At 35.9% G+C, this 26136-nt stretch overlaps 1 protein-coding gene across 1 annotated transcript in view; it reads right to left on the minus strand.

The window, feature by feature from the left end:
- LOC140757500 (G-protein coupled receptor Mth2) overlaps nucleotides 1-26136 on the minus strand; it is a 48195-nt gene extending 22059 nt beyond the window's left edge. Inside the window, exons 1-2 of the mRNA XM_073093245.1 lie at nucleotides 25341-26136; nucleotides 11617-11794 (exon numbers count right to left, since the gene is read on the minus strand). Of these exons, the coding sequence (XP_072949346.1) occupies nucleotides 11617-11794; nucleotides 25341-25778 (616 nt within the window). The 5' untranslated portion in view covers nucleotides 25779-26136. The remainder of the gene's footprint in view (nucleotides 1-11616; nucleotides 11795-25340) is intronic.

Raw genomic sequence — 26136 nt, forward strand, 5'->3', positions numbered from 1 at the left:
TTTTTTATCGAATAGTCGTTTTCGTTGCCAATATTGTAAGACAGATTGTATACATCATGCTGATAGTGTTTTGAATCTGATAAAACAAAAAAACGTGAGTTATCAACAATATTGACGACGACGAACTTGTTTAGCGACGTATGTTTTTATGAAGTACAAATATCGTGTGAATGGTACAACGTGTACTATTCATGCGATAAGAGAAAACGTGTACTTACGCCATGTAAACCCAGCCTAAGACCGCGTGATCAAACAATACATTTTGAAATTGGGTTCGTGTTCTAATTATATCTCGTCAAAGCATGGTCACGCGGTCGCCTATTCTATTTTTCATTTTTTCGACTATAACAACGAACAGTATCTTTTAACGTGGCTTTAACAGTGTTTGTCTAATTTTTCAGGTATCATTATTACCTACATAGGCCTCTATTGTCGGTTTAGGACAACCATACACTCCCTTCTTTCATTAGCTCAAGCTTTTAACACTTATTTCTATCATATAATACTGGTGTTAATCATTAGTATGTTTTGGTTTCCAGGGTGTGTCGTGGGAGAAAGACATAGAGGTCGCATAACCTTTAGGAGTAGCAAGGACGCATTTGAACTATATAATACAAAATCGAAACAAAGTAAACTGTTTTTTGGGTTAAATTGTTTATCCACGGTAAGTATTGTCTTAGTGTAGAAGCAAATATAATTTATTCAAAAAATTCTTAGCCTGTCTAAGTGCCAGATGCCAGGATTTGGGCCGTCATTACGAACGAAGCTTTGAAATTGATTCCATTTCTCAAACTGGGGTAACAGAGATTTCGGATTTTATTCGAAATTTCTCTCCTTCGAATAAATTTAAAAGGTCTGTACGTGGATGTACGCGTATTGTCTTCCAGAAAATACTGTAAGCCATCAAAAACAATGCTTGTAAAAAGATCCAAGTCTCGCCATTCAGTTCTTCTACCGTAAAAAGTTTTGAGATCTATGTAAAACCAAGCCGGTAAATGTATGCAGTCCCTACTTAAGGGACCTTCTGTCTTAAGGTATTATCTCACTATCTAACCTAACAACATCTCATGGGACCATACCAATATTAAAAATCTTTTATGTTCTAAATAAATTAACGTGGCAATCGTACTGCAAGTCACATTGTGTTTTCATCTTATCATATCGCATCACACAGGTAACATTAGTACGATTGCCACGTCGATTTATTTAGAACATAAAAGATTTTTAATATTGGTATGGTCCCATGAGATGTTGTTAGGTTAGATAGTGAGATAATACCTTAAGACAGAAGGTCCCTTAAGTAGGGACTGCATACATTTACCGGCTTGGTTTTACATAGATCTCAAAACTTTTTACGGTAGAAGAACTGAATGGCGAGACTTGGATCTTTTTACAAGCATTGTTTTTGATGGCATCTCATTCCTTTTTGTAGATATTTCTACTCTTTTCCTTTCCGGTACCTTCTACTAGTTGAATCTCAACAACAGATTTTTTAAAGCCAATTAAATTTTTGTAGTTAGTCTTTGTAGTTATGTAAATAATCTTGCCATTCATCATCACTTTCATTCGAACATGACAATAAATTAAATCAAAAAAAGTTACTATTTTGACAACTGAAATTATTCCCATTGTCCTCAGGAAAAAACATCTCTACTGATTGTGATTTATTTATTTATTTATTTATAGTGATTTAACGTGTCTTCGTATTAAATAATCGACATCCCTTACTTTCTTCTGAATATCCGACAAAAATCATTGGTAATCTTTCACTGACTTCGTCGGACTCCGGTTTTTTATATAAACCACAGTATTTACTGCTCTTGCTCAAATTCGGTTCAATTTATAATATACTTCTGACTTCTGAAATGAAATTAAATGAAATGTTTATTTAATAATGATAACATTCGTTTTAAACTTCTCGCATTTACAATAATAGTTCTGTTAGCTGTTTCAACCACAACAATTTGTTTAGGGGTATATAGCATCGCCTTCTGATGTAGAATTCCATTTGTTGATAAGAAAATATTGAAAGCTCTATTACAAAATTTCGTTCATCCATCTGATCTCATACCTACATTTGTTCGACTTGCTAGTTCCCATTTCAACACTTTATATTTTTGAAATTTCGTAAATACTCACTCTTATATTTGAGAAAATAAACATGTGTCATTCGTGAATAATAGTCGATAAATAATAACATGTACCTTGAACCGTTGAGTGAAGTAGCTTCCATGGGACCACATGAATCTGTATGTACGATCTCCAGTATATCGTTCGTTCGCGTTCAGAGGTTTGGAAATGGTTTCTTACTAGTCGTCATATCCGTCGTAATGTTCACATCATCAAGCCCGGTCATAATATTCTTATATTCCGGATTAATATGGGCTAGTCTTCTATGCCAATATTTATTTGACATTGTCAAATATCATATCGGTGATTTGACAAATTGTTTAAATTTATATATACCATGTACGTTGTGGCCAGTTGCGATGATGTTATCCATAGAGTTACTAATAGTGCAACCGTTTTTCAAGAAATTAACAGTAAATCCTTTTTCAATAAGTTTACTCACCGCTAACAAATTCATACTAAAATTATTAGTCTGCATTTGTCTTTTGCATTCAACTGTAGTTATTTTTAGAATTATTATTTGCAGAGTATATTAATAATACATATTTTCAGCTAGACTATATTTTTATTCACTTCTATTTAAAACTTAACTCACCGTACAATATAATTTTATATATAGCTATTATAGATTACAAATAATTTATATTAAAAAGGTTTCTTATAATAGTTTCCACGTTTTTTCCGGGTAGGTATTACCACAAAATAAAAACTAACAGAAGTCAATCTTCATACAAAGTGGGCTGGAGTAACGCACACATAGACACCACTTACCGACTAGTTATCTCGGGGGGACTCGACTCGACTCGTCAGTTCATTTTTACACGCATTTGTAACTGTTTTGTGCAAGCAATGGAGCAAAAAAATACCCTAATTGTGCAATGGACGGTTGTTTAAATTCAACATTAAACTGTGGATTTTCGTTTTTTTTATAGCTATCAATTATCAAGCCACTAGGAGCTGATATTTTTGGTGATCATGGCAAGAATATGTTATAAAGTGGCTATCTAAGCTCGATTTATATAACAGTTTCCTATTTCGAATCACTTGAAATGAATATAACTAAATTTTTGTAATATTGCGTTGAAATGTTAGGTACCTAATATTACGTAAGTTGAAAACATGATTTTTTGTTCGTATATATATTGGTTTGTCTTTAATGCCATTTGGTAGGTTTAGGTCTAAAACGGATAGGGCAAAAGGAATTGTGTAATTAGGGTAATCCTTTTAGAAGTTATTAGGGATTTTCCATTGTGAACATTGTAAATTTTTATATGTAAGCTTATTTTCATAGACATTTATTTATGCGCAATAAGGCCGAAATTTGCCTAAACACTTGTTTCCTTGGAAACAAACTTATTATTATTTTATAATACGGTGACAGTTGCTTTACCTCACGACAGTTATTGTATTTTGTGTATGTTGCCGTTAGATTGTAGAATACGTTAGCATACACATTAACTAGGCAGTCTTAAGATTAGCTAGAAAATATGCAGATTAACTATGTAGTTAAAATTTGAAACATCTTTTCAGACTTGTTCTTAGGACTAAAACACATGCCTTTTTACGACACGACGACGTAGTGTGATACATAGCGACATCGTGCCGCAAAGCGATATTGTTTCGTGAAAATATACAAAGTTTGTCGTAAATTCATGACACGACGACGCATCATAGCATGCATGGGTCGACGTCAAGGGGTAAAAATTGATACAATCTTCGTTTTGTACTTTAGGTAATGGACAAGCTAATCTGCGTTTTAACTGATTTAGGCACATTAGCCGTAACATCTAGTTTTCTTCTTATGACATTTGTCAGAAATTCGGAATGTTTTTGATATTATATAACTTTTTAGGGTTCCATACCCAAAGAGTAAAAACGGAACCCTATTTCTAAGCTGTCCGTTTGTCTGTCTGACATAGAGCTCTATTTCTGGATCCTTAATAGATAGAAACTTAAATTTTTTTACGGCATATTTATAATGGTGGCCGCTTTAACAACAAGTAATAAAAGTAAAAAGAAAAACTTTCAAATAAAGGAGAGTTGCCATACAAAGACCTTCTTTTTCTTTATGAAGAGGAGGAAACCTTCAAAAGGTACTCAACGACGTGGGAGTGACGCCGGGTTATGTGGGACTTTAGCCGCACTAAAATCCTTCGGTGGCCGTCCTCAACGTTTGTCGGAGAACTCCGGGATCTCCGACTGAACGCAACCGAAGTCCTCTAAGCGCGATGCCTCGATCGAGCTCTGCGTTGGGAGAACAGTTTTCGCTCCTCCTAAACTATCCGGTGTTTTTTTTTTTTTTTATAATGTAAGAGTAGCAGACGAGCATGCAGTCCACCTGATGGTAAGTGGCTACTGCCGCCCATGGACATCTGTAATCAACCCCAGATAAGATAAAATATTCCTACCTGAGGTCGGCCACGGATGCGCCGCTACCCCTGAGGACTAAGCTGAAACGCCTCGGAAAAGTCGGTCTCCCTTACCACACCCTTCAACCGGAACACAGCAACTCCTAACACTGCTGTTATTAGGTAGAAATAGGTGTGGCGTTGGTGCCACCGGAGTCGAACCACAAAGGGTTCTATCACCTTCAAACACTTTGTTCACGACGGTATGCGACTACACATACCGCCGTCCTTCCCGCGGACACTTATTGGACGGTTCGAGCTCCCTCTTGCCACTCCCAACTCCGGAAGCCCCCTTTTAGTCGCTTTTTACGACAGGCACGGGATATCGAAGCCCTTTTTTAGTCCAGGAACTACAGGGACAAATATATAAGGACCTGCTATTTTTTGGCGTTTTTCATTTTATCTATTGAACCGTAATAGATGTTACAGTTGAAATGTTCACAATGCATTATATGGCTGCTATAATATCAATTAGTAAAAATAAAAATAAAATAAACAAATGTTTTTGTGGTACGGAACCCTCAGTGTACGAGTTCGATTCGCACTTCACCCATTATTTGAATTGAATTTAAATTGAAGTTGGAATTGAAAACGTCTTTTGTCTCGAGAATAAAAACAATTGACGTCGCCTATAATAGTAGGGGAGCCCAAGACGGGATTTCGAGAGTGACTCGAACGCGGCAGATTAAGATATGGGAGATACCTTACATCCTATAGAGTATCTTAAACTATCCATTTGGGGGGTTCAACCAGGGAAGTCCATCAGACTATTAATAAAAAAATGTATTATCTATAGTAGCTTAATTACATTCTGAAAACAATAAATTTATAATCTGATGATTTGAGGGCGGCGTTAGGGAGTAATAAGGTTGCAAAAAAATCTATACCTGGACATACTCGAGTGCGGTAATTTTTTTAATATAAAGGAAATAATGCTAGAAAATATGCACTATCTGATAGCGCCATTTATTAGCTTGGATCCCTGGAAAGTAATGGTGTATAACAAACTAAAGGAAAAGGCAAATTTTATGGAAAATACATTATTCTTCATACATTCTCATTCTATTTTTTTTTCAAATCGTCAGTATAGAAAACCCCTCCACTAAATCGTCAGATGAAGGGTTATGATAAGTAAAACATCAGTTGGAATTTCCTGTATAATAATCTTATCCTGTATAATAATCTTCGAAGAGTCACTGACAGTCTTTCGAATCGAATCGTCAGTTTTTCGAATGGGCGACTCATCTGAGGTAGCTTCATATCCCCTTTGAAAATCTAATGCGCTGGTTACTTTTTTTTCCATTTTTACCTCTCGTATGACTATCCCAAACCAGCAGATAAACATATTTCCGGCATCAGAGATATATACTCTATCACTAACCTGCCGCGCCTTGAGTATGTCTGACTCTGCTTTTAACATCTTTCGAATCATCTAGACACTATTCCCACGGTGAATCGAAAAATATCACACAACCTTTTCTTCACTCTAACGTGTAATCTACACAATCGTATAGGACCTATCGGCGCTCGAGTTTCTACCCATTTAACATCATCGGCTCCCCTACTACTCTTACATTTCGCGGACAGAAACACAGATTCATTAACGGCAAATGTAACTTTGTCATCCTATATAACTTATATAGGATACAAAGTTATTTAATGTAGTTGGTGTATCTAGATAACTGGACAGAAATTGCAAAATATTTTAGTTTTCCCATGAGTTATATACTAAACACTAATTGTATTCTCAATTTCAACCTTCTATGTCTGCTAGAAGTGCCTTAAAGTTTTGATGATCGGTCAGTCAGTCAGTGAGTGAGTGACAAAATTACGAACTTTGACTACTTGTAATTCTTAAACTACTGGTTCAAATTTAATGAAATTTGAAATATACCGTGTCTACACAATGCTTGCTTGGCTCCTGAAAATTCAAGCTTCTAGCTTCATATGCAACGAAGTTACAGGGGGTCGAAAATGGGCCGAATTGCTTCGAGAAAAGTATGCTACGGCCGTGCCGCTTTTTTTGGCTTTGGCTCGACTTGGCGGAGGCACTGCCGTGCCTCCAGATAAATAAACAAATGAAACTAGGTAACGGTTGTATAGTCCGCGCCAAACCGATAGTCCGCTTCGAATATAGCAACGAGTCGCAATAGCAAATTGCAAATATTATAAAGACAGCGCCGGACCCCCCGGCACCCTCCGCTGCCCGCTCTCGCCCACATAGCTGCATAAGTGTGTGTGTGTGTGTGTGTGAGTATATGCTAACTAAACCTGCATGCAACAACTTCAGAGCGGAATAGCAGGTTGGCGCGGACTGTACAAGCGTAACGGTTTAATATAATTTTATTATATGATCCTCAGGGGAAAAGAGATCCGATAAGCGTAAATATAAAACTTTCACACTCCAAAACATCATAATACATAAGTTCGTAGCATTTATTCCTCCATAAATAAAACAGCTTTGCGCAGTCGTTAGTCATTACCTGACAGTTATGAGCGCTTGGTAAGGTTACAGGAATATATGAAATAAAGATCAAAGTTAAACTTTATTTCGACAGCCTTAGTATCACTTTCGTATATTAAAAAGGCCCTTAGCCCTACTTGTTACACCTGCGCTGGCAGGGAATTCCCAATATACCTGTATTAATGATGAAAAGCCTCCCCGTGTCACCCTCCGACCGCGTATAGCCCTACATGGTTTTTCAATTTATACGCAGTGTTTCTATATACGAATCTATGTGTTTATTTTCAAAATATATCAATTCATGTCAAACATTCTGGTTTGCTATAGATACATTGACAAGATCTTCATACAAAAACAGTAGCGAAAAAGAAAAGTCTATGATAAGAATACAGAGAACACTTCTCACTTCTTCACTTCTGTTTCATATAGACACCATCGCGGATGAATTGACTTTTGACATATACTCGTATTTCAGAACAATTCATTACCATTTGGTAATAAATCGTGGAAGACACTTTTCCTACCCATGTCCTCTTTATTGCTAGTAACTACACTTTACGATACCTATAGTTGAAGATCTTTGCTTCAGGTAGAGTTAATTAGGTACTTTCGTTTGCTTTGTATAAAAAGAAAGATGTTTAGAAAACTTTGATAACATGATTCTGCATACGTGTATAACCAATTTTTGACGAGTTATCACATATTTTCAAATATTAATTAACGTATCTCTAACATTTCCTTTCATTAAAAAAGTTTAAATGCTTATAACTTTAGTAGCTAATCACAATCACTGAAAATAACATGAGCTTATTTTCAGTGAATCCGGCATTACACATAGATTTAATTCCATTTGTCTACTAATCAATAAACACTCCCACAAAATCATGTAACACGAATTCCTAACACGCCAACACGAACGCCGTATATGATTAATGTCTGTTGCGACGGCCAAATTAATTTAATACGTTTTGGACACGTACAAATATGGCAAAATGATTAACCTGTGGAGTTGTCAACATTGTAGTTAATAGATAGGCCTCTAGACTACGCCTAAGATATCATGTATACCAGTGCTTTTCAAAGTTTTTTACGACCCCCTGCGTAAGTAAAAATATTTCGTGACTCCCTTATCTCTCCTTTTTATCCAAGACGTATTACGTAACAAATGCGTAACTCATTTTAATTTATTTTATGATAAATAATATCATGTCAAGTACCACTTAAATACATAAATAATTAAGTGCCAACAAGTGCCCGTTATTTATTATTAAGGAAAAATATGTTTTTGAATGTTTTTTTCCTTTTTCACAGAGGCTTCGCTATCGCCACGACTTCCTTATAGAGGCTTTTGCCAGGGGGTCACGACACACACTTTGGAAAACACTGATGTATACGTCTTTGGAAACTCAATCCTTTATCTAGATTTAGTTCATACCACAAATCATAAGCGTATGTTGGACGGAAGCGAAGATGTAGTATATTCGTAAATTCTCCCACAAGCTCCGCTGTGCATTTTTGTGCGAGTAATAAATAATCTTTAGTCTGCAGTTGCTAAGGCACGCGAAAAATGCAAAAAAGATATCTTGGTAAAATTAATTTTTATACAAAATTTAGGGATATACCTACAGTACCTATGTCAAAAAGAAAAAGTTTGGAAAATCCAAATGTGCACGACTCATAATGCTCATTTAATTATGAAATATAAAAAAAAAAACTTAAGTCGTTCAAAATTAATTGCCGAAAAACCAGCTGTAGTAGGAAGAAGGTACTGCATAAGCGCCCCTGGTGGAATAAATGTACATAATATCTATAGATATACAGTTTTGTAGTTTTCGTTTTTTATTAATTGCAATTAAACGGCACTGAATTAACTAATCATTCGCATTCAGTGACCTACAATCGTCGATTAGAATTAAAAAAAAAATAAATAACTCAAATGATGGATTTTTTCACTAGTTACAGTGTTTTCAGGTTTCACACATGACGGACAGGAAATTTTTTTGACCTATTTTGGTGTTTTTTTCCAATTCTATTGCAGTAAATCAATTTTTAAAAAGTATGGAATTAATCTCCATTAAATTATCTCGACAATAGTATGCAAAATATCTTGATTCCGTGAACTATCAAGGCTATAATAATAAAAATAGCCGCCAAAATGAAGCGAAAAAATTTTTTCGATCGTAAAGCACTCTCTGATGCTTCGCATCATGAGTCGTGCAAAATATATCGGAACTCAACTCCTGGAATGATTGAACCTTAGACCATCCACAAATGTGACTTTGTTTTACAACCTTCAAATCCGAAGAGTTTATTATGATTATAACGAATAAATAAATGTGACGGAGTTTTCTCTACCGTCTACCTACCAAGTGCTGAACCGTTTCAGTGATAACTGTACTACACCAAAAACCAAAAAAAAGTTACGTAAGTATAGTACGTATACGTAGTTCATAATTTTTCCTGTTTAGCTTATAGGAATGTACTATTTATAAGCGCATTGTATCATTACAGTTTTCTGGTATTCGCAGCACACACCGTCATATTTGTTGCAATATGTCAAAAGTGGCTTAAAATAAACCACAGCATTTACGTAAGAATGGAAATAGTCCATACGTTCGTTTCAGCACAATCGCTCAACCTACACTTTGCATAAAGTGTTTAAATATCGATCTCAGAAAAGTCGAAAATCGTATGAATAGAACTGTTTGACAGATAACGTCGTAAGTAGGACAGTATATTTGGTAGCCTAAGGTAAAGTCGCCTATTTTCGCGTTTTTTTTTTCAAAACTATAAAAACATCGGATAACGTACGATACGGAAATCTGTAAGATTATGTTTAGTCTTGAAATAGACTTAAATGAAAAGTTGGTTAACATGTGCACTTAAAAAGCATCAACAAAGTCAGAAGAATTTCCAAATTAATTAAAGCGACAATGTTTTGTTCATTTCGAGACGCTTTCAAAAAGGTTTCCCTCTGAAATTACTGTTTTTTGGTCGCGATTTTATAACCTTACTGTAACTTTTTCACTTTGTAACACTTTGTACACCTTATATGATGTGTTTTCTTACTTTCAGACATTAAATAAATTGATTTGTAATATTAAGAAATAGTAGTACTCTTGAGACAAATATGTTAATCTTTACATGTAAAAGTCGATTTTTCACTATTCTGTTTGATATTCAATTAAAGTAAAACGTAGTAGATGGCCAATACGCTATTAATACGCTTTAAAACTAAAAAAACTTTAATGGGCTATAATGTCAAAGTAGTCTTCGATTCTATATCAATAGATACAACAGACTAGTTAATTCACGAAACGTGTTTTATTATTGTCCAATATTTACGTCCGTTCACGTTAATAGCCTATAAAGTTTTATAGCTTTCCCTAGTTTATTAGGAAGACATGATGTTTACTAACCGTTTAGTGGTAATATGAATAATGGGTGTAACGTTGTTGACCACACTAACGTCACCTTATTGTTATTCCAAAAATACGACGCGTAAATGTAATATGTAGCTTTCATACTGACGTTTATAGTTCGTGTGGACCTATTTAGTGCTTTGTAGCTTTTAGTATTCTTTAGATTAATAAAATTTGGTTAACATAAATGTTAAATTCTGATCTTGAACCGTCAATCCTTACATCCTTATCAACGGGCCGTCTGAGGGCCGGGACGTCTGGGCACACAAGAAATTGGGACCCCGTTGGGAAGCAATAAATAAAAAATATAAACCAAGTTAAGTACTCCGTGCGAAATAAAGTACGTATGCCACTAAATTTAAATTTGTATTTCTCGTAAAAATACAATCGACCATTGCACCGAATCATATTGATGTTCGTCTTTTGAGAATATTTGAATTAGTCTTTCACGAACCCGTTTTTCTAAATTCGTAAAAGTTAGAAATTTATTCCTCTGTACAAAAAACGGGAAGAATAAAACTTTAATGTTGGTCGTAGAAGACGACGAACCTTATTTTATGCGAGATACAGCCACCCCCCACTTTATTTACGTGTACCGATTATTTATTGTATAAATAAAAAAAATTACAACTTTTTACTTTTATGGTGATAAAAATGTTATTGTGTTTGTTATACTAAATTATTTTATAGAACAAGAGAGAGACGCTTCTCTCTCAAAAATCAAATATATTTAAAATCATGAGCTCTTAGTCCTCAGGAGTAATAAAGCATTCATGATATACTCCAGATAAAATTCCCGTTTTGCTCAGACCTGTCGGCGAGTGTACCTATGCTAAATTCCATTACCACAAAAATAAAACTGGAAAAACTGAGGAACACACAGTTGAAAACAGGAGAACTTTTATATCAGAACACCTATTTCTGCCTTATAACAGCAGTATTGTGTTGCCGTGTTTTCGCTCGAGTGTGATACCATGGTGTGATACCCATAGCATGGGTGTGTTGGGTGGGTTTCTTTTTTTCACGAGGGGGAAACATAGAAATAGAAATATTATACGAGGTGATCAAATAAGCCGTCACGGAGAGTAATCCGACCCTATCTGGGTGGCAGCGACCAGCTAAGAACTGGCCAAAAACATGTGGCGAAAAAAAACTGAACTAAAACCATTCTCAAAGTTACAGTCCAGCTTACCTATAGCGTAAGCAATGTACAAGGCAGGGCTGTCATCCGACGCCTCCTCCTCAGGGTAGCACACTCCGGCCACCAGGCGAGGATCCGGGGAGCTGGAGTCCAGCATCATGTCCACGCAGTACCGTGTGGGCGCGTGCCATTGTGGGTGGGTCGCAGCTATCTCATAGAGTGTACCGTTCTGGAACAAAGAAATGTTTTGTGAAGCAAACTTGATATGTTTTGGAAATAAATATGTACATAAACATTTCAAAGATCTCAATGAATATAGGTATAAGGGGCGAAAATAGATCTTTCTATCAGTAGGAATATAAAATACGTACCTACATATATGTAAAGTCGAAAGTAGCTGAATTTTGTTGGGGACGGATGTGTGCAGGATTTAAATACTTACATCATTTCGTTTAACAGTAGGAACTAAAATTCGAATTAAAAAACGGGTAGTTTAAAGTTATGTCAAAATAGACAGCTGACATTTATGACTATGTCCGGGGTATAATTATAAAAGAAAGGATTTTCAAACTCTATTAACAGTCTCTAACTTTAATTATAATGAAGATAAATGCTGCTTAGTATAAAGAATGTTTCATTAAGTTAACTACACAGCTTACATACTAATTTGACCACATTTAACCCACGCAAGGCCATAAAACAACATGCAGGGAAATTAATATGCCCTAGCCGAGACACGAAACCTGTAAATCATAACCGTATCAAAACGATTTTCATTTACAGTAATTTAACTTTAACAATTTTACAGAAGAACATGTTACAATTCAATAGGTTGCATAATATTATAACCTAAGTAACAGTTCAACTTGAAAATGTAGTGTTCGAATAAAAAAATAATTAAAACAACCTTTTCCCACGGACTAAATTGTGAATCTAAACCATTCTCAAGTCCCCTTGAACACACACAACAAATTTCATCAAAATCAGTCCAGTCGTTTAGGAGGAGTTCAGTTCACATACACACGCACATAAGAAATATATATATATATATATATATATATATATATATATATATATATATATAAAGATTATCCTAGCAGTTTTGAGAAGAAACCCTGAGAAGTGCCGATTTCTTGTGTAAGGTTCCCCTTTATTTTTAACATCAGACTTTTTGTATAGGTTGTTATAGCGTCCATTGACAGTCTGACAGGCGACTTATACTATTACTAGTTAAAGTGCCTATTTATAACGGTTCAAAACAATGGAGCCCCGTGACAGAGGCACAAACAGTCAGACGATGGAAACTTAGTAATATAGGCCCGTATTTGGTACCTAAAACCCGTTTAATTTAGTTTGTTTTACTCAAATATTGAGTCCAAAATCGATTAACTATTATTATTTATTTTAACTTAAGTAACTAGTTCCGAACCAACATAACTTAGGAATAAGCAGTTCGCGATTATTCGGATCGACTTAGGAATAAGCAGTACCTTTGCACAAAATTTTATTTATAAGTAAGTCTTTTGTATCAATTATCTATGTGTGCATAAATAAATAAATAAATAACTACATATACGTACCTAACAATTTCACGAGTAAAACAAAAAATCTTACACCAATTCGGCACAGAACAAAGAGCCTTCAATATCTGGATACATCGTAACTGGTCTGAAGTGTTTACCTCCTCGGTTTGTTTAACCAATCTCAAACAAACAATAGCCGTCCAAGAAAATCGTGTTTGTCGACACCAGAAAACCCATGTTTACAAACTTTAATGTGCGCTTACATGTTCGTTTGGAAATAAATAATGAAATAAAATAATAATATTCATTTGTTTATTCTTGAGTGCAACTTCCTGGTCTTGAATGCTTCAGCGAAACGAATGGAAATGTCTTTTTTGCTTAAATACAGTCAAAGTTTTCCAAAATTTATTTAACCTTCGTGCATATTTTTAGGGGGCAAAGCATTTCTCTTTATAGTTTCTGCACATATTGTATTGCAGAGCTAGTCTATGATAGATAATAGTATTCTGTATGTTTTGCTTTCATCCAATTCAGTTCAGATTGTGCAATATTAAGCATATAACTATTTACATATCTACTGATAAGAGGTTTTGGATACATGCAAGTAATAAGGGTAATCTAACAGGAAAACTTAGTATTTTAATCAGATAGATTATGGAGGTTCAGTGTTGTTCAAGCTTATAAGAAAACCGAACAGTAAGCATGCAAATAATGTAGCATTAAAAAATCTTAAATAAATAACTGTGTTTCGCCAAACTATACAATTTTGATTAAGTACTTTTCGGTTGTCCAAATAGAAAGGTATTTATGACATAATCAAGTTGGGATTATTGTCATAAATCAAGAAAATAATACAGTTAACAATGTGCTAGAGAATTTTTCGTGGAAATGGGCAGAAAGTATCGTAAAGTCGAGCTCCGGACAACCACCTGCTGCGAACGTTACGTTAACTAAAGTTTTATGCCATATTTTTTATTTTAATCTTCGTAGCTCTAAGAACAACGAGGCATCTAACTCATGCAATTTATTATAATGTGAATATATTCTTCAGTACTTATATTATAAATTAGTTGTACGAGTATAAGTAATAACGGTCGTGTCATATGGACTAAACTGTCTTACTCTCTTACTCTCATTCTGAGAAGATCTTTGCCCAGATATGATGTGATCAGTGGCGGATTTAAAAAAAATAAGGTGTAGGCTGTACAGTTTTCGCCGCCCCTACTTCAATGTTTTAGTTTCCCGTTGACACGGTTCCCGTTGTTTTTTTTTTTTTGCTCGCCACGCCCGCTCGTGACACGGTTCCCGTTTTTTTTTGCTCGTCACGCCGACACGGTTCCCATTTTTTTTTTGCTCCTCACGCCCGCTCGTGCCATGTTTAAGGCAAGAAAATATAAAACATGCCGCCCCAAAAAATATGCCGCCCTAGGCTGAAGCCTACTCAGCCTATTGGTAAATCCGCCACTGGATGTGATATTAGACTAGGCACTTGCCTAGCAGTGGAATAGTGTAGAAAATAGCTAGTTTGCGTGTCAAATGCGTCTTTTCGATGAAAAGCACGAGCACCGAACCACTATAATATTAATAGCCACGATCAAACTCAGGCTAATGTTAGCGTTTTACAAATCGATAGAAATAAAATCCTGAGAAGTAAATTGTGAAAATAGAATGAGTTTCGATAGGTAATGTATTTGTTTGTGTACGAAAATAACGAATATCGAGGTAGGCACGTCTACATATTTCTTTACTTGCAATAGTCAACGTATGTTTTATTTCAGACTAAGTAAAGTGCTACGACTATGTATATACGTTAGCGAAATAATTCTGTGTGAGTAATATCTTCTAAATATATTTTTATTAGATTTAAATAGCAAAGGAGCAAATAGTTCATCTAATAGTTAGTGGTCTCTGCCGCACTTAGACATGTGACCAACTCCTTATAGAATCTTTTCTACCTAAAGCTTACTACTCCATAGGAATAAGATGGTCCAATACGATAATATTCTAAGACGGCCTACGATCTTTAATAAAAATGCCACCAAGAACAACTCCATGCTAGAAATTGGAGTAATGATGTCCCATCTCCGAACCATACTGCTCTGCCATCTTCCCAGCACTCCACAATTTTAGAGAGAACTCTCAAATTTAACCCGCAAAATTCCCCAACGATGCCCAAAACGTTGCCTATACAAAGACATTATCGGTCCGTATTCGAGAGTTTGCCGATATACTAAAGCTAATTTTAAAAGTTACGTACACGTACGTGTCGTACGTGCTTTCTATGCTATAGAATGTAACAACAGTGTAATGTCAGAGGTCACTACAGCTTTTACGTATTTATTATCATCCCCATATGAAATAGTGTTCTATCGGAAGCCAATCATAGGTATGAGGGGTACATTTGATGGCAATCCTTTAACATTATCACACCCTTCATTTTTATACTACATCTGTAGTAGATGTTGGTAACTAGTCACTGCCGCCTCCGGACGACAGTATTATAGTAAATGGAATAGGGGTTCTAAGTGAAGCCAAGAGACGCGATGCCTTCCTGAGGACTTATGGTTACTTAATGAGTATGTCAATCGACATCCATACCCGTCCACTTCAAAGCAAGAATGGTTCTACGCTAGAAATTGGTGCGGCTGTAACTTTCTAATTGGACTATATTGGTTTTACCACCTTTCTGCTCCTTCCATTAGATCAATAGCTTAATGTACTCTATAAAGCACAGAAGCGCGCATGGAAACCAACTAGTTTTGAAGGTGGTAGAACCCTTTGTGATTCGACTCCGGTGGCACCACCGCCATACCTATTTCTACCTAATAACAGCAGTGTTAAGCGCTGCTGTGTTCCGGTTTGAAGGGTGTGGGAAGGGAGACAGACTTTTCCGAGGCGTTCCAGCTTAGTCCTCAGGGGTAGCGGCGCATCTGTGGCCGACCTCAGGTAGGAATATCTAATCATATCTGGGGTTGGTTACAGATGTCCATGGGCGGCAGTAGCAACTTACCATTAGGTGGACTGCATGCTCGTCTGCTACTCCTATATTATAAAAAAAAAGAAAAAAAACTTCCGCACATCCATCCAATTCCCAACCACGCCTATGTTACTTAACTTTGAAAATTTATGACCTACATAAGCCGCGAGGCTTTCGCACTTCCTTATTTGATTATGTTACGTTAATTAAAACAGTTACTACTAATTAAATTAAATAAATTAGCATACTTTCAAATTATGCTGCCCCATCACCATAGTGTAGTCTTACGAAAGATATATAGTACTACATGATGTTAACATGTCATCATTCTTATTTCGACAATTTGGGGTTAGAGTGTTATACATACATTAAATAATATGTTAAAGTATTATTAAATTGAAATTTTATTTTTTTATAAAGCTGATACTAATATACATAATAGCCTGACTGTGATAACCCTAATTAGTCTAGTTAAAAAGTTTAAAAACATGAGAAATAGAGATAAAGCTCCTAAACATATGAAAACAAACGAGTATCAGTAAAAGTATCTTAAGGATTTTACAGCACATAAAAATGTATTTTTAAAACACAATAAAATTTGCTATATAGGATAGTTTTTCGTTAATAAATAAAAAAACTATTAGAAGTAAAGTAAGTTCAAAAGGTCCGGAAAGAACAGAAAATCTACAATAAGACATCTTAATTCAGAGGAATTATTTATATCTTAAATCGCGTCAAAATATTTCATCATAGATGAAAAACACTACTCAGTACTTTCAATCCATTAAAATATTTTTGTAATCTTTTATAACTTTTAATTCAATACCGCTTACATACGCCTTCCCGTCCTATGATTAGAACACAGCGTTGCTCTATACTGTATTTATTCCATAAATTTCACGAAGTCTGCTCTTCATGTTCAGATCAGTAATAAATCTGTCTATCATCTCTAACAGAAAACAATTTGTAATCATGAAGAGACCGGAAATTGGTTCTTTGAATCTAATTACATAAAACTTTTAAGATTGCATTCACTTAAATGTTATCTAAAATACATTTTGTGTTCAGCGCCATTAATAATAAAAGTAGAAGTAAAACTTCTTAAAATACTTTAATAATTTTAGCAATATCTACTAATCAATATGCTATTCTATTTTTATGATGCTCTCGCACATGGTTCCCGATTGTCGGTGCTTGTTGTTGGCGACTGTCGTTCACTGGCATCGCTTGTTGTCGACGACGGTCACCACCTTTCGTTAGTGAAGGCCTACGACAGTCGTAGACATAAAATATCTTCTTATTTTAGTGCACTATGATAGCCTAGTGGTTTAAAAACTCGGCCTCGATCGAGGGATCCCAGGCACGCTGATTTTTCGAAATTATGTGCGTATTGGAAATTAATAATTAATAAGTCTCAAAGGTACGTGAAGTCTACCAATACGCACTCGGCTAGCGCGGTGGACTATGGCTTAATCCTTCTCATTCTGAGAGGAGACCCGCACCCAGCAGTGGGACAGTAATGGGGTGATGATGATGATTAGTGCACTGTCGCTTGTACGTTCCCTCCTTTGACTTATACTTATTTTCAATTATTCTACTCTCTTTAGAAGTAATCTTATTATTTAACAATCGTTGTTTGTTTTTAGCACATATTTCAGTACCCGTTTAAAGATTTCTGCCTTAGTTCGATAAATATTATTCATGCAAAATACGTTTCATTATCAAATCCCTTTGAAGTTATTTAACCAATCAATTTGGCCGTTTGCCCGGGCTGAATTTGAGCATCATCGGATTTTAATTTCGTCATCAACCCGTTACTGTCCCTCTGCTGGGCACGGGTTTTTCCCAAAGAGGATTTTTATTGACTTCACGGAAGGGTATTTGGTATCACATTGTTTTTTCCCCGAGTTACTTTAGGGGAGTATTTTAGTTTCACAGTGAGTCGATTTAGTGCAACAAAGGACCGTGATTCGGTAGGACCCTATGACGCTGTATAAATAAATATAAATTTTGAGCGTATTTTATATACGAGTAAATATATGCCTTATAAACTTTGTATGGCCACGAGAGAACGAATCGAGTGATCATTTGTCGTCGCACCGCGATTTGATACGATGACACTTTATACGTCTCCATTAATACATTTAATAGAAGTAGACTTAACAAAGCATAATATGACTGAAATAACATATATGACCATAAACTGCTTTATATATGACCCCGTAAATTACCAATTGAGGATGCTTGTGTCGACGTACGTTCGTACGGTGCGCTTCCACATGGCCCGATCAATACAATATACCAATTTGTAACGTATATGTCCATTATTGTACATGGATGGTTTGCACCGGTTCCCTTAGCCGGTTCTTACGACACCTGCTGGAAGATAAGGGGAGGTGGTAGAACCCTTTGTGGTTCGACTCCGGCGGCACCACCGCCACACCTATTTCTACCTAATAACAGCTATGCTAGGCGCTGCTGTGTTCTGTTTTGAAGGGTGTGGTAGGGGAGACAGACTTTTCCGAGGCGTTCCAGCTTAGTCCTCAGGGGTAGCAGCGCATCTGTAGCCGACCTCAGGTAGGAATATCTAATCCTATCTGGGGTTGATTACAGATGTCCATGGGCGGCAGTAGCCACTTACCATCAGGTGGACTGCATGCTCGTCTGCTACTCCTATATTATAAAAAAAAGGTCCTAATGTACGCCAGGACTTCACGGCTCCTCAAAGAGTATTTAGGTCATAGTCCGCTGCACAGGTCAAGATTTATACAACTTTAAGAACTGTATATAAAAAACTCTCAGGCGTGTAGGTAGGTATTCTCAGGTAGTTTTCCTTTAGACAATTGAAGTGACTATTAGTTCCCTTATGCACACCCATTGGAAACAAGAGTGAGAAGCTGAGTCCACCAGTTGCTGATTTTTAATTTGCAATATCTAAAATCTTATATCATACATTTCTTTGACTGTAAAACAAACAAAATAACAAAAGAACCATCGTGCGCGAATTATCTTAGATATTCAAGATAATTCAAATTGATAACCCTTCGCAAACATATGTGTGGTGTAAACAAATTGTAAAACAAGGTTCCCGAAACTAAATCAAATACTACGTTAAATCTGGTCTTGTACGAGTATTAAGTTTTCCGACATGTGGTAACTCTCATGTAGGGTTGCCAACTATAATTACGATGTACTGTGTTTATGTAATACTGTGTTTTAGGCTATTGTGCTACTGTGTAATATACACAAATAATAAAATACGTGGGAATTATATCTTCATCAATAATTCAGATGTTGTGGGGTTCTCCGTCGAAATGACGTTAACATTGGTGATTACCAATATTTGGTAAATGTCGACAAAAAGGTCGTCAGAAAAAATTACCCCTTTACTATAGTAACTATAATGAGCGAAAAAACCAAGGCCTTAAAAAAAATTAACTACAATTTATTTTCTTTTTGCATATTTTTGGCAAAATAAATATAATATTGTTTCTAAACTAAGGTGGCAACCCTACTCCCAAGGAACAAGCCCAGAAGGAACACCAGTTGTAATAATAAACAGAGCATTATACTAAGTGATTATTTAGACCCAATGTACGCATTTGCCGACATTCCAACTGAAACCAACAATTTAGAAACAAATCACGGAGCTGCCTTCATTTATTTTTACGTTAGCAAAACGAACTTACGATTTGTAGACAAGTTTACGTATATTGTAAGGTAAATAATGTGTTACTTCCTAAACATTGAAATGGAATTTGTAAATATTACATTTACTTTGTAAAACATTCTCAAGTGTTATTCATCGTTATCTATAAAATCACTACTTTCCAAAGGATTATTACAAAGTTATGATCATTATTATAATTATGTTTATTTTGGCTTAATAGTCGCAGTTGGTTTATTTTCTTCAATGTAGATACCAGTGTAAGGGTATATTTTCATAACAATACTTTTTAGTTAATTTATGTTAATAGGAGTCTATTTAATTGCTGGTGAGCAACAATCTAGCGGGAAACTATATAAAAAGAAAGAAGGATATCATGTTTTTTAGAGATTAAGATGTCATGGAATGAATTGTCAGAGAAAATAAATAATGGAGCTGTAATGGAATCTTTTATTATATAAAATAGTATTTCAGGAATAATGAGCTTATATCAGTATATATAACAGTTGTCTTTTCCGAATAGAACTTTCATATTTTATAATCACATTGCACTGATTCATGTAGAGACAATTGTTTTTTTTTTTGCAATGTCCTTTATAAAAAAGTGGCAGATAAATTAGTGCGCAAAGAATATAAAGATGCATTATTGTAAAAGAAAACGGTGAAAGGTTCTAAAACGCAATCAAAAACTATCTAACTTTAATTTAAATCGTTGATTTTCATTATTTTTAAATTATCTGTGAAAAAGTTAATCCATAAGGATTGTAAATATTAACTTCATGACTCAAATGTTTTATAGTTTCTACATTTCGATTCTTATAAATATAATTATAGTAGTAGGTAGGTAGTTAATAAATATACAGAATCATATAATCAATTGCCTTGTTGAGGCTAATCATAATGATTGCTTATAGTGCTAGCCTAATGGAACTCTATTCACACTCGAAAGTGCCATGATCGATCAAGTACTTAATAGACTTATCCTATTAATATTTATTTACGTATATATTAGTTTTTTATAATATTGAATCAACAAACGAGCATGCTGTCCACCTGGTGGTAAATGACTACTGCTGCTCATGAAGATCTATCAACCCCAGATTAGAACAGTCCTACCTGAGGTCAGCCAAAGATGCGTTGCTGCACTTGCTACCCCTTTCTTTTGTTTTGAGCTCCCACTCTTGCCACCCGCAACCTCGGAAGCCCCTTTTAGTCGCGTCTTACGACAGGCAGGGGATACTGTAGCCCTATTCTGGTCCCGGTACTACAGGGACAATGACACTTGCTATCCCTGAGGACTCATTTGGAATGTCTCGTATGCCCTTACACACCCTTAAAACACAGCAGCGTTGAATACTGCGGTATTAGGCAAAGAAAAGTGTGGTTGTGGTACATTCGGAGTCGAATCACAAACGTGTTAAGTACTCTCTCTCTTCTATGAGCTGTAACTGCGGTTGGCAAACGATACTAGAGATAATTTTTATTTATATAATCTAACGAGTATCCAGTGTTATTGTACTAAGACGATAATTATGATAATTAAAGACTGTTAATAATACAATAATAATCACTCTTAGCGTCAATTTGTAACTTTAAATAACACATTAGCATGCAAGCTCTACTACGTCGTTACGAGGTGCCAATATGGATCGAGACTAACTAAGAACAATATAATTATGAATGATCTATTAATTATCTTGCAACATTGTGACAAACTATGGATAAGATTTGTATTAGGGCACAAATGAGCAACTTCCAGTCCGCGGGCCAAATGTAGCCTTTTCTTGTCGCGCCCGCACGTATGCCACGTGTATCCTATCGTTTCATACGCAAAACTGTCTATTGCTGATCTGGTGTGTATCACTTGTAATTTACCGTTACATAGACATTTATTTTGTTATGTGAAACTTCATCGAGTTAATTCACAATCATAAATCCTCGTGACAGGAAAAAGGCCCTTAGTATCTAGCCCGCGGTACGTTTTAGGGGCGGCAAGACTTCATAAATCGAAGACTGTAGTTTGTAGCCTTTGAAGTTAGACTTCTGAAGCACCACCGTCACGGCTATTTCTGCTTTATAACAGCAATGTTAAGCGATATAATCTGGTTTATTAAAAATGTTTTTATTTGTTGCATGAAAGTCACATTTGTTCGAGACGAGGCGAGGCGTTCTTAATCCCTATGGCTACCACAGGTGTTATTTCTATGCCCGACTTCAAAAAGAACTCTAGTGGTATTTGGGGTATAGTTTAAACACTACTTTTTAAAGTTAAAATACTTGTACCTATATTATTTGACACCATCAATAGTGCTTGTATCGGTTTATTTATTTTCTAGGCTCGTTTAGTTTGTGAGTCAAAGTAAAGCAAATGCCCTTAGTGTCTATTCACACGTACCACAACCATACCAAACCACAAGACAAAAGTCGACAAACAGTGATTACGTTCTGGTTATATTGAGGTTACTTCAATAGTGGCCGCTATTGTACAAACCTTTAACATACTCTCTAAAAATAATGTAAGTATTAAGGAATTAAGAAAATATAACTCTGTGACGGAGGTAAAGACAACGGAGGCTTAGTATTAGGGTTCCGTTTTTACTCTTTGGGTACGGAACCCTAAAAATGTGTATTTTTTTTTATAATATAGGAGTAGCAGACGAGCATGCAGTCCACCTGATGGTAAGTGGCTACTGCCGCCCATGGACATCTGTAATTAACCCCAGATAGGATTAGATATTCCTGCCTGAGGTCGGCCACAGATGCGCCGCTACCCTTGAGGACTAAGCTGGAACGCTTCGGAAAAGTCTGTCTCCCTTACCACACCCTTCAAACCGGAACACAGCAGTGCCTAACACTGCTGTTATTAGGTAGAAACAGGTGAAACCACAAAGAGTTCTACCACCTTCAATCACAAGTGTCTTTGTTTAGAGTAGTCGGGCTGTCATATACGTTGCTTGTAGTTGAGTTAAAGTTGCCGTCAGTTGTCCACATTGATGGTGGCAAGAAGTCAACATAAAGTAAATCAGTAAAACTAAGCTGTGATAGCGTAGTGTTTGAAACTCTGCCTTTAAGTTGAGGTTGGAATCCTAGGCAAGCAGCTCTTCTTTTCCACAGTTATGTGAGTATTAGAAATTAATTATCCCCAGATACAGAGTGAATGAAATCATCCCCCACCTGATACCCAGTTCTTTAAAAATACCAATTGTGTTTGAAGTCTACCTACTCATATTTGGCTAGTACTATGGACTATAGGTAGTCCCTAAAACCACTCTTTCTCTATCTGAGAGGTGTTACGTCGCGAGCAGTGGAACAATAATAGGTTGACTAAGAATAAAACTGTGCATTTTCACAATAGTTAAATCGCACAATTGCCTTGAGGTATAGGTACGGCGTGGTGTGGTCGTGGTACATGTGAACAGGCCTTTCGGTACACAAGCGGGGTCTTCGGTTACGGTAATGGCCAAATGGAATATTAACTTAGGCTCACAAATGGTATCTGTTGTACATTATGCCGTCACTTTTAAAACATTTTAACGAACTTCCGCCATTAAAAGATTTTATGTCACCATATCCCACTCAAAAATCATTCTGTAATCGCCATACATTTTGAAAAGAAAATGAATATTATTTCACTATAAGTCATTATTGAAAATAGACATGTAAAGATTTGAAATGTGGTCGAATTATCAGGGTTAATTCTGTAGTACCACGACCGCTTCTTTCTCGTATCGAGCACTTCTTGCATTTCGGTTGAAGGGTGTGGGAGCTCGCTGACATAATATGTGAGTTATGTGACGACTAAGTTTTCAGGATTGGTAATGCATCTGTGATCGGATTCAGGTAGAAGCACTGTTCTACCTGAAGTTGATTACAGAAGTCCATGAACGACTATAACATCAGGTGGACAATGCTCGATTACTACTTCAATCTTCTAAGTAAATCTCTATTTTATTCAACTTCTAGATCATTTATCATTTAGAAGAAAAAAGTAATTAAAATACCTTGAAGGTGGTAGAACCCTTTGAGGTTCGACTCCGGCGGCACCACCGCCACACCTATTTCTACCTAATAACAGCAGTGTTAAGCGCTGCTGTGTTCCGGTTTGAAGGGTGTGGTAAGGGAGACAGACTTTTCCGAGGCGTTCCAGCTTAGTCCTCAGGGGTAGCGGCGCATCTCTGGCCGACCTCAGGTAGGAATATCTAATCCTATCTGGGGTTGATTACAGATGTCCATGGGCGGCAGTAGCCACTTACCATCAGGTGGACTGCATGCTCGTCTGCTACGTCGTTTTATAGTATACAAATAAAAAAAAAAAACGAAAAATCTTCTTCAACATGCTTACCTAGACATGCAAAAACTAGGAATTTTTTTCAAGACGATCTCTCGATTGTTTTGACAATTTATCACAAAAGCTTTCCAAACTGTCAATGTTAATGTGTTTGTGAATATGTTCAACAACTGTTAACATAAATTGTTCAGTCATACATACTCATACGTTAGGTATAATGATGTGCCGAGTCGGCCATTTTTGGTATTCGAGTACTTTAGTACTCATATAAAAAAGAATCGAGTCAGTACTCGAGTCCAAAGTATTCACAAAGTACTCGAGTAGTTTGCACAACATACAGTCCAATAGCACGGAAGAGCAAAAAAAAAAAAAAGAGACGCCACTCACTACACAAAATTAAACAAGTTTTTACTTGTACGAGTAGTAGTTGTAGTGTACGAGTATCGTCAGTATTCGAGTATTACTGGTACTCGAGTATGCGAGTTTATGTAAGTACTCGAGTACTGACTCGGCACATCTCTAGTTAGGTATACTTAGCGCATAGCTCTACCGTATTTTGTAAATGTTTACATTTTTGATAATTAATCGTTTCCTCCGAGAATGATAAAGTGCAATACAAAAAGTATAAATGAGTACAAGGTTTATTTAAGTTACATTTTGGGTAGTTACATATTTAATCGTACGTTATAAGAACCTTAAATATGAGTATTAGAAAGGTATATTGATGTATTGATTGTTACAGCTTTTTCGTCAGATATTGGAGTAATACGAAATTTTTCACGAAATTACATCTTTGTAAAACATTTAAGGCGATATTTGCTATATATATTAGGAATTATAATTAATGTAGTTGAATGAATGGTCATGTTCTTACATAGATTAGTAAAGATTACTCACTCCTAACAAGAAAATGTACCCAGTTTTGAGAATTGAAATAGTTGCGTAAAAAAGGTTTGCCACGTCTCCGTGCTAAAATATTCCTAAAATATTTGAAATAATTATTTATTTATTACGTAAATTACGTAATTATTACGTAAATTAGTTATTTATTCGTACATTTTCTCTAAAAATGTTTTTATTTGTCAAGGATTCAAAAAAATAACTTACTAAAATAAGCCATTTGTGGCTTCATTCAATTTCAAGGCGGCGAAGTATCTTTACTAATCTATGTGTTCTTATTAATTTAATGGCAATGCACATGTGATTGGCTACAGAAATCCCTATTCTATAAGGAGTCGATTACTGCTATGAGCGATAGTTCAGTACCACTTACCATTGTAGACTTCAATCTTAAAAAAATATTACAAAAAGATCATTTACCTCCTGGATGTAAATTTCTTCGTATGGAGATATAGAATCCACGACGTACTTCTCACAACTAAGTTTGTGCATATAAAAGAAGTGTTGATGCGCTGTGATGTTCGTTGCATTTCTTCCGTTGTAAACAGCGGGGCTGAATGGATTGACTTCAGGCAAATCCGTTTCAGTACACGATCTATTGTAGAACGCTTCACGAGCATTGCAACACTTCCAAATACATATCCTTCCAATGCACGGACATCCGAAACGTACATTTACCCCATCTTCTTCTACCTCGTACCACTTATCTGAAGAAAACTCTATACCACCGTACAGAACGTTACCGTTCGGTAAAATCACACCACTTGTAATGTTCAAACTTTCAGTCCTCGAACAAGGGGTGCAAGTCGCTTGGGACAGTAAACTGAACAGAAAGTAACTAATCACTAAGAACTTCATCTTGAACTATCAAACACGTACCAAAGTTACTAACGATGCGTACCTACTAACAATAAACTCTTTTTCACTACAAAATTTGGACACAATTATGTGAATCAGACACAATATCGCCTCATCCTGTCCAGGTGATTTTATTACGAAATTTGTCATGGATATAAAAATGAGTGGGTAATGATAAAATATGACTAAATCAATCCATGGCGGAGTAGAGTTTATCGCGAATAAAGTGTTCTTTATCGTCGCACTCGTGAAGTAATTCGATGTATCATATTTAATGTGATAAGAGATAAGAGGGCCGATCGCGATCGCAGAGCGCTGGAGCGTTGGTGGCGTTACGTCGCGCTGAGGCAAGCCTTGT

This window comes from Epargyreus clarus, unplaced genomic scaffold, assembly GCF_041222505.1.
Source record: "Epargyreus clarus isolate Ecla_fem2 unplaced genomic scaffold, WU_Ecla_fem_2.2 ptg000004l, whole genome shotgun sequence".
Classification (NCBI taxonomy): Eukaryota; Metazoa; Arthropoda; class Insecta; order Lepidoptera; family Hesperiidae; genus Epargyreus; species Epargyreus clarus.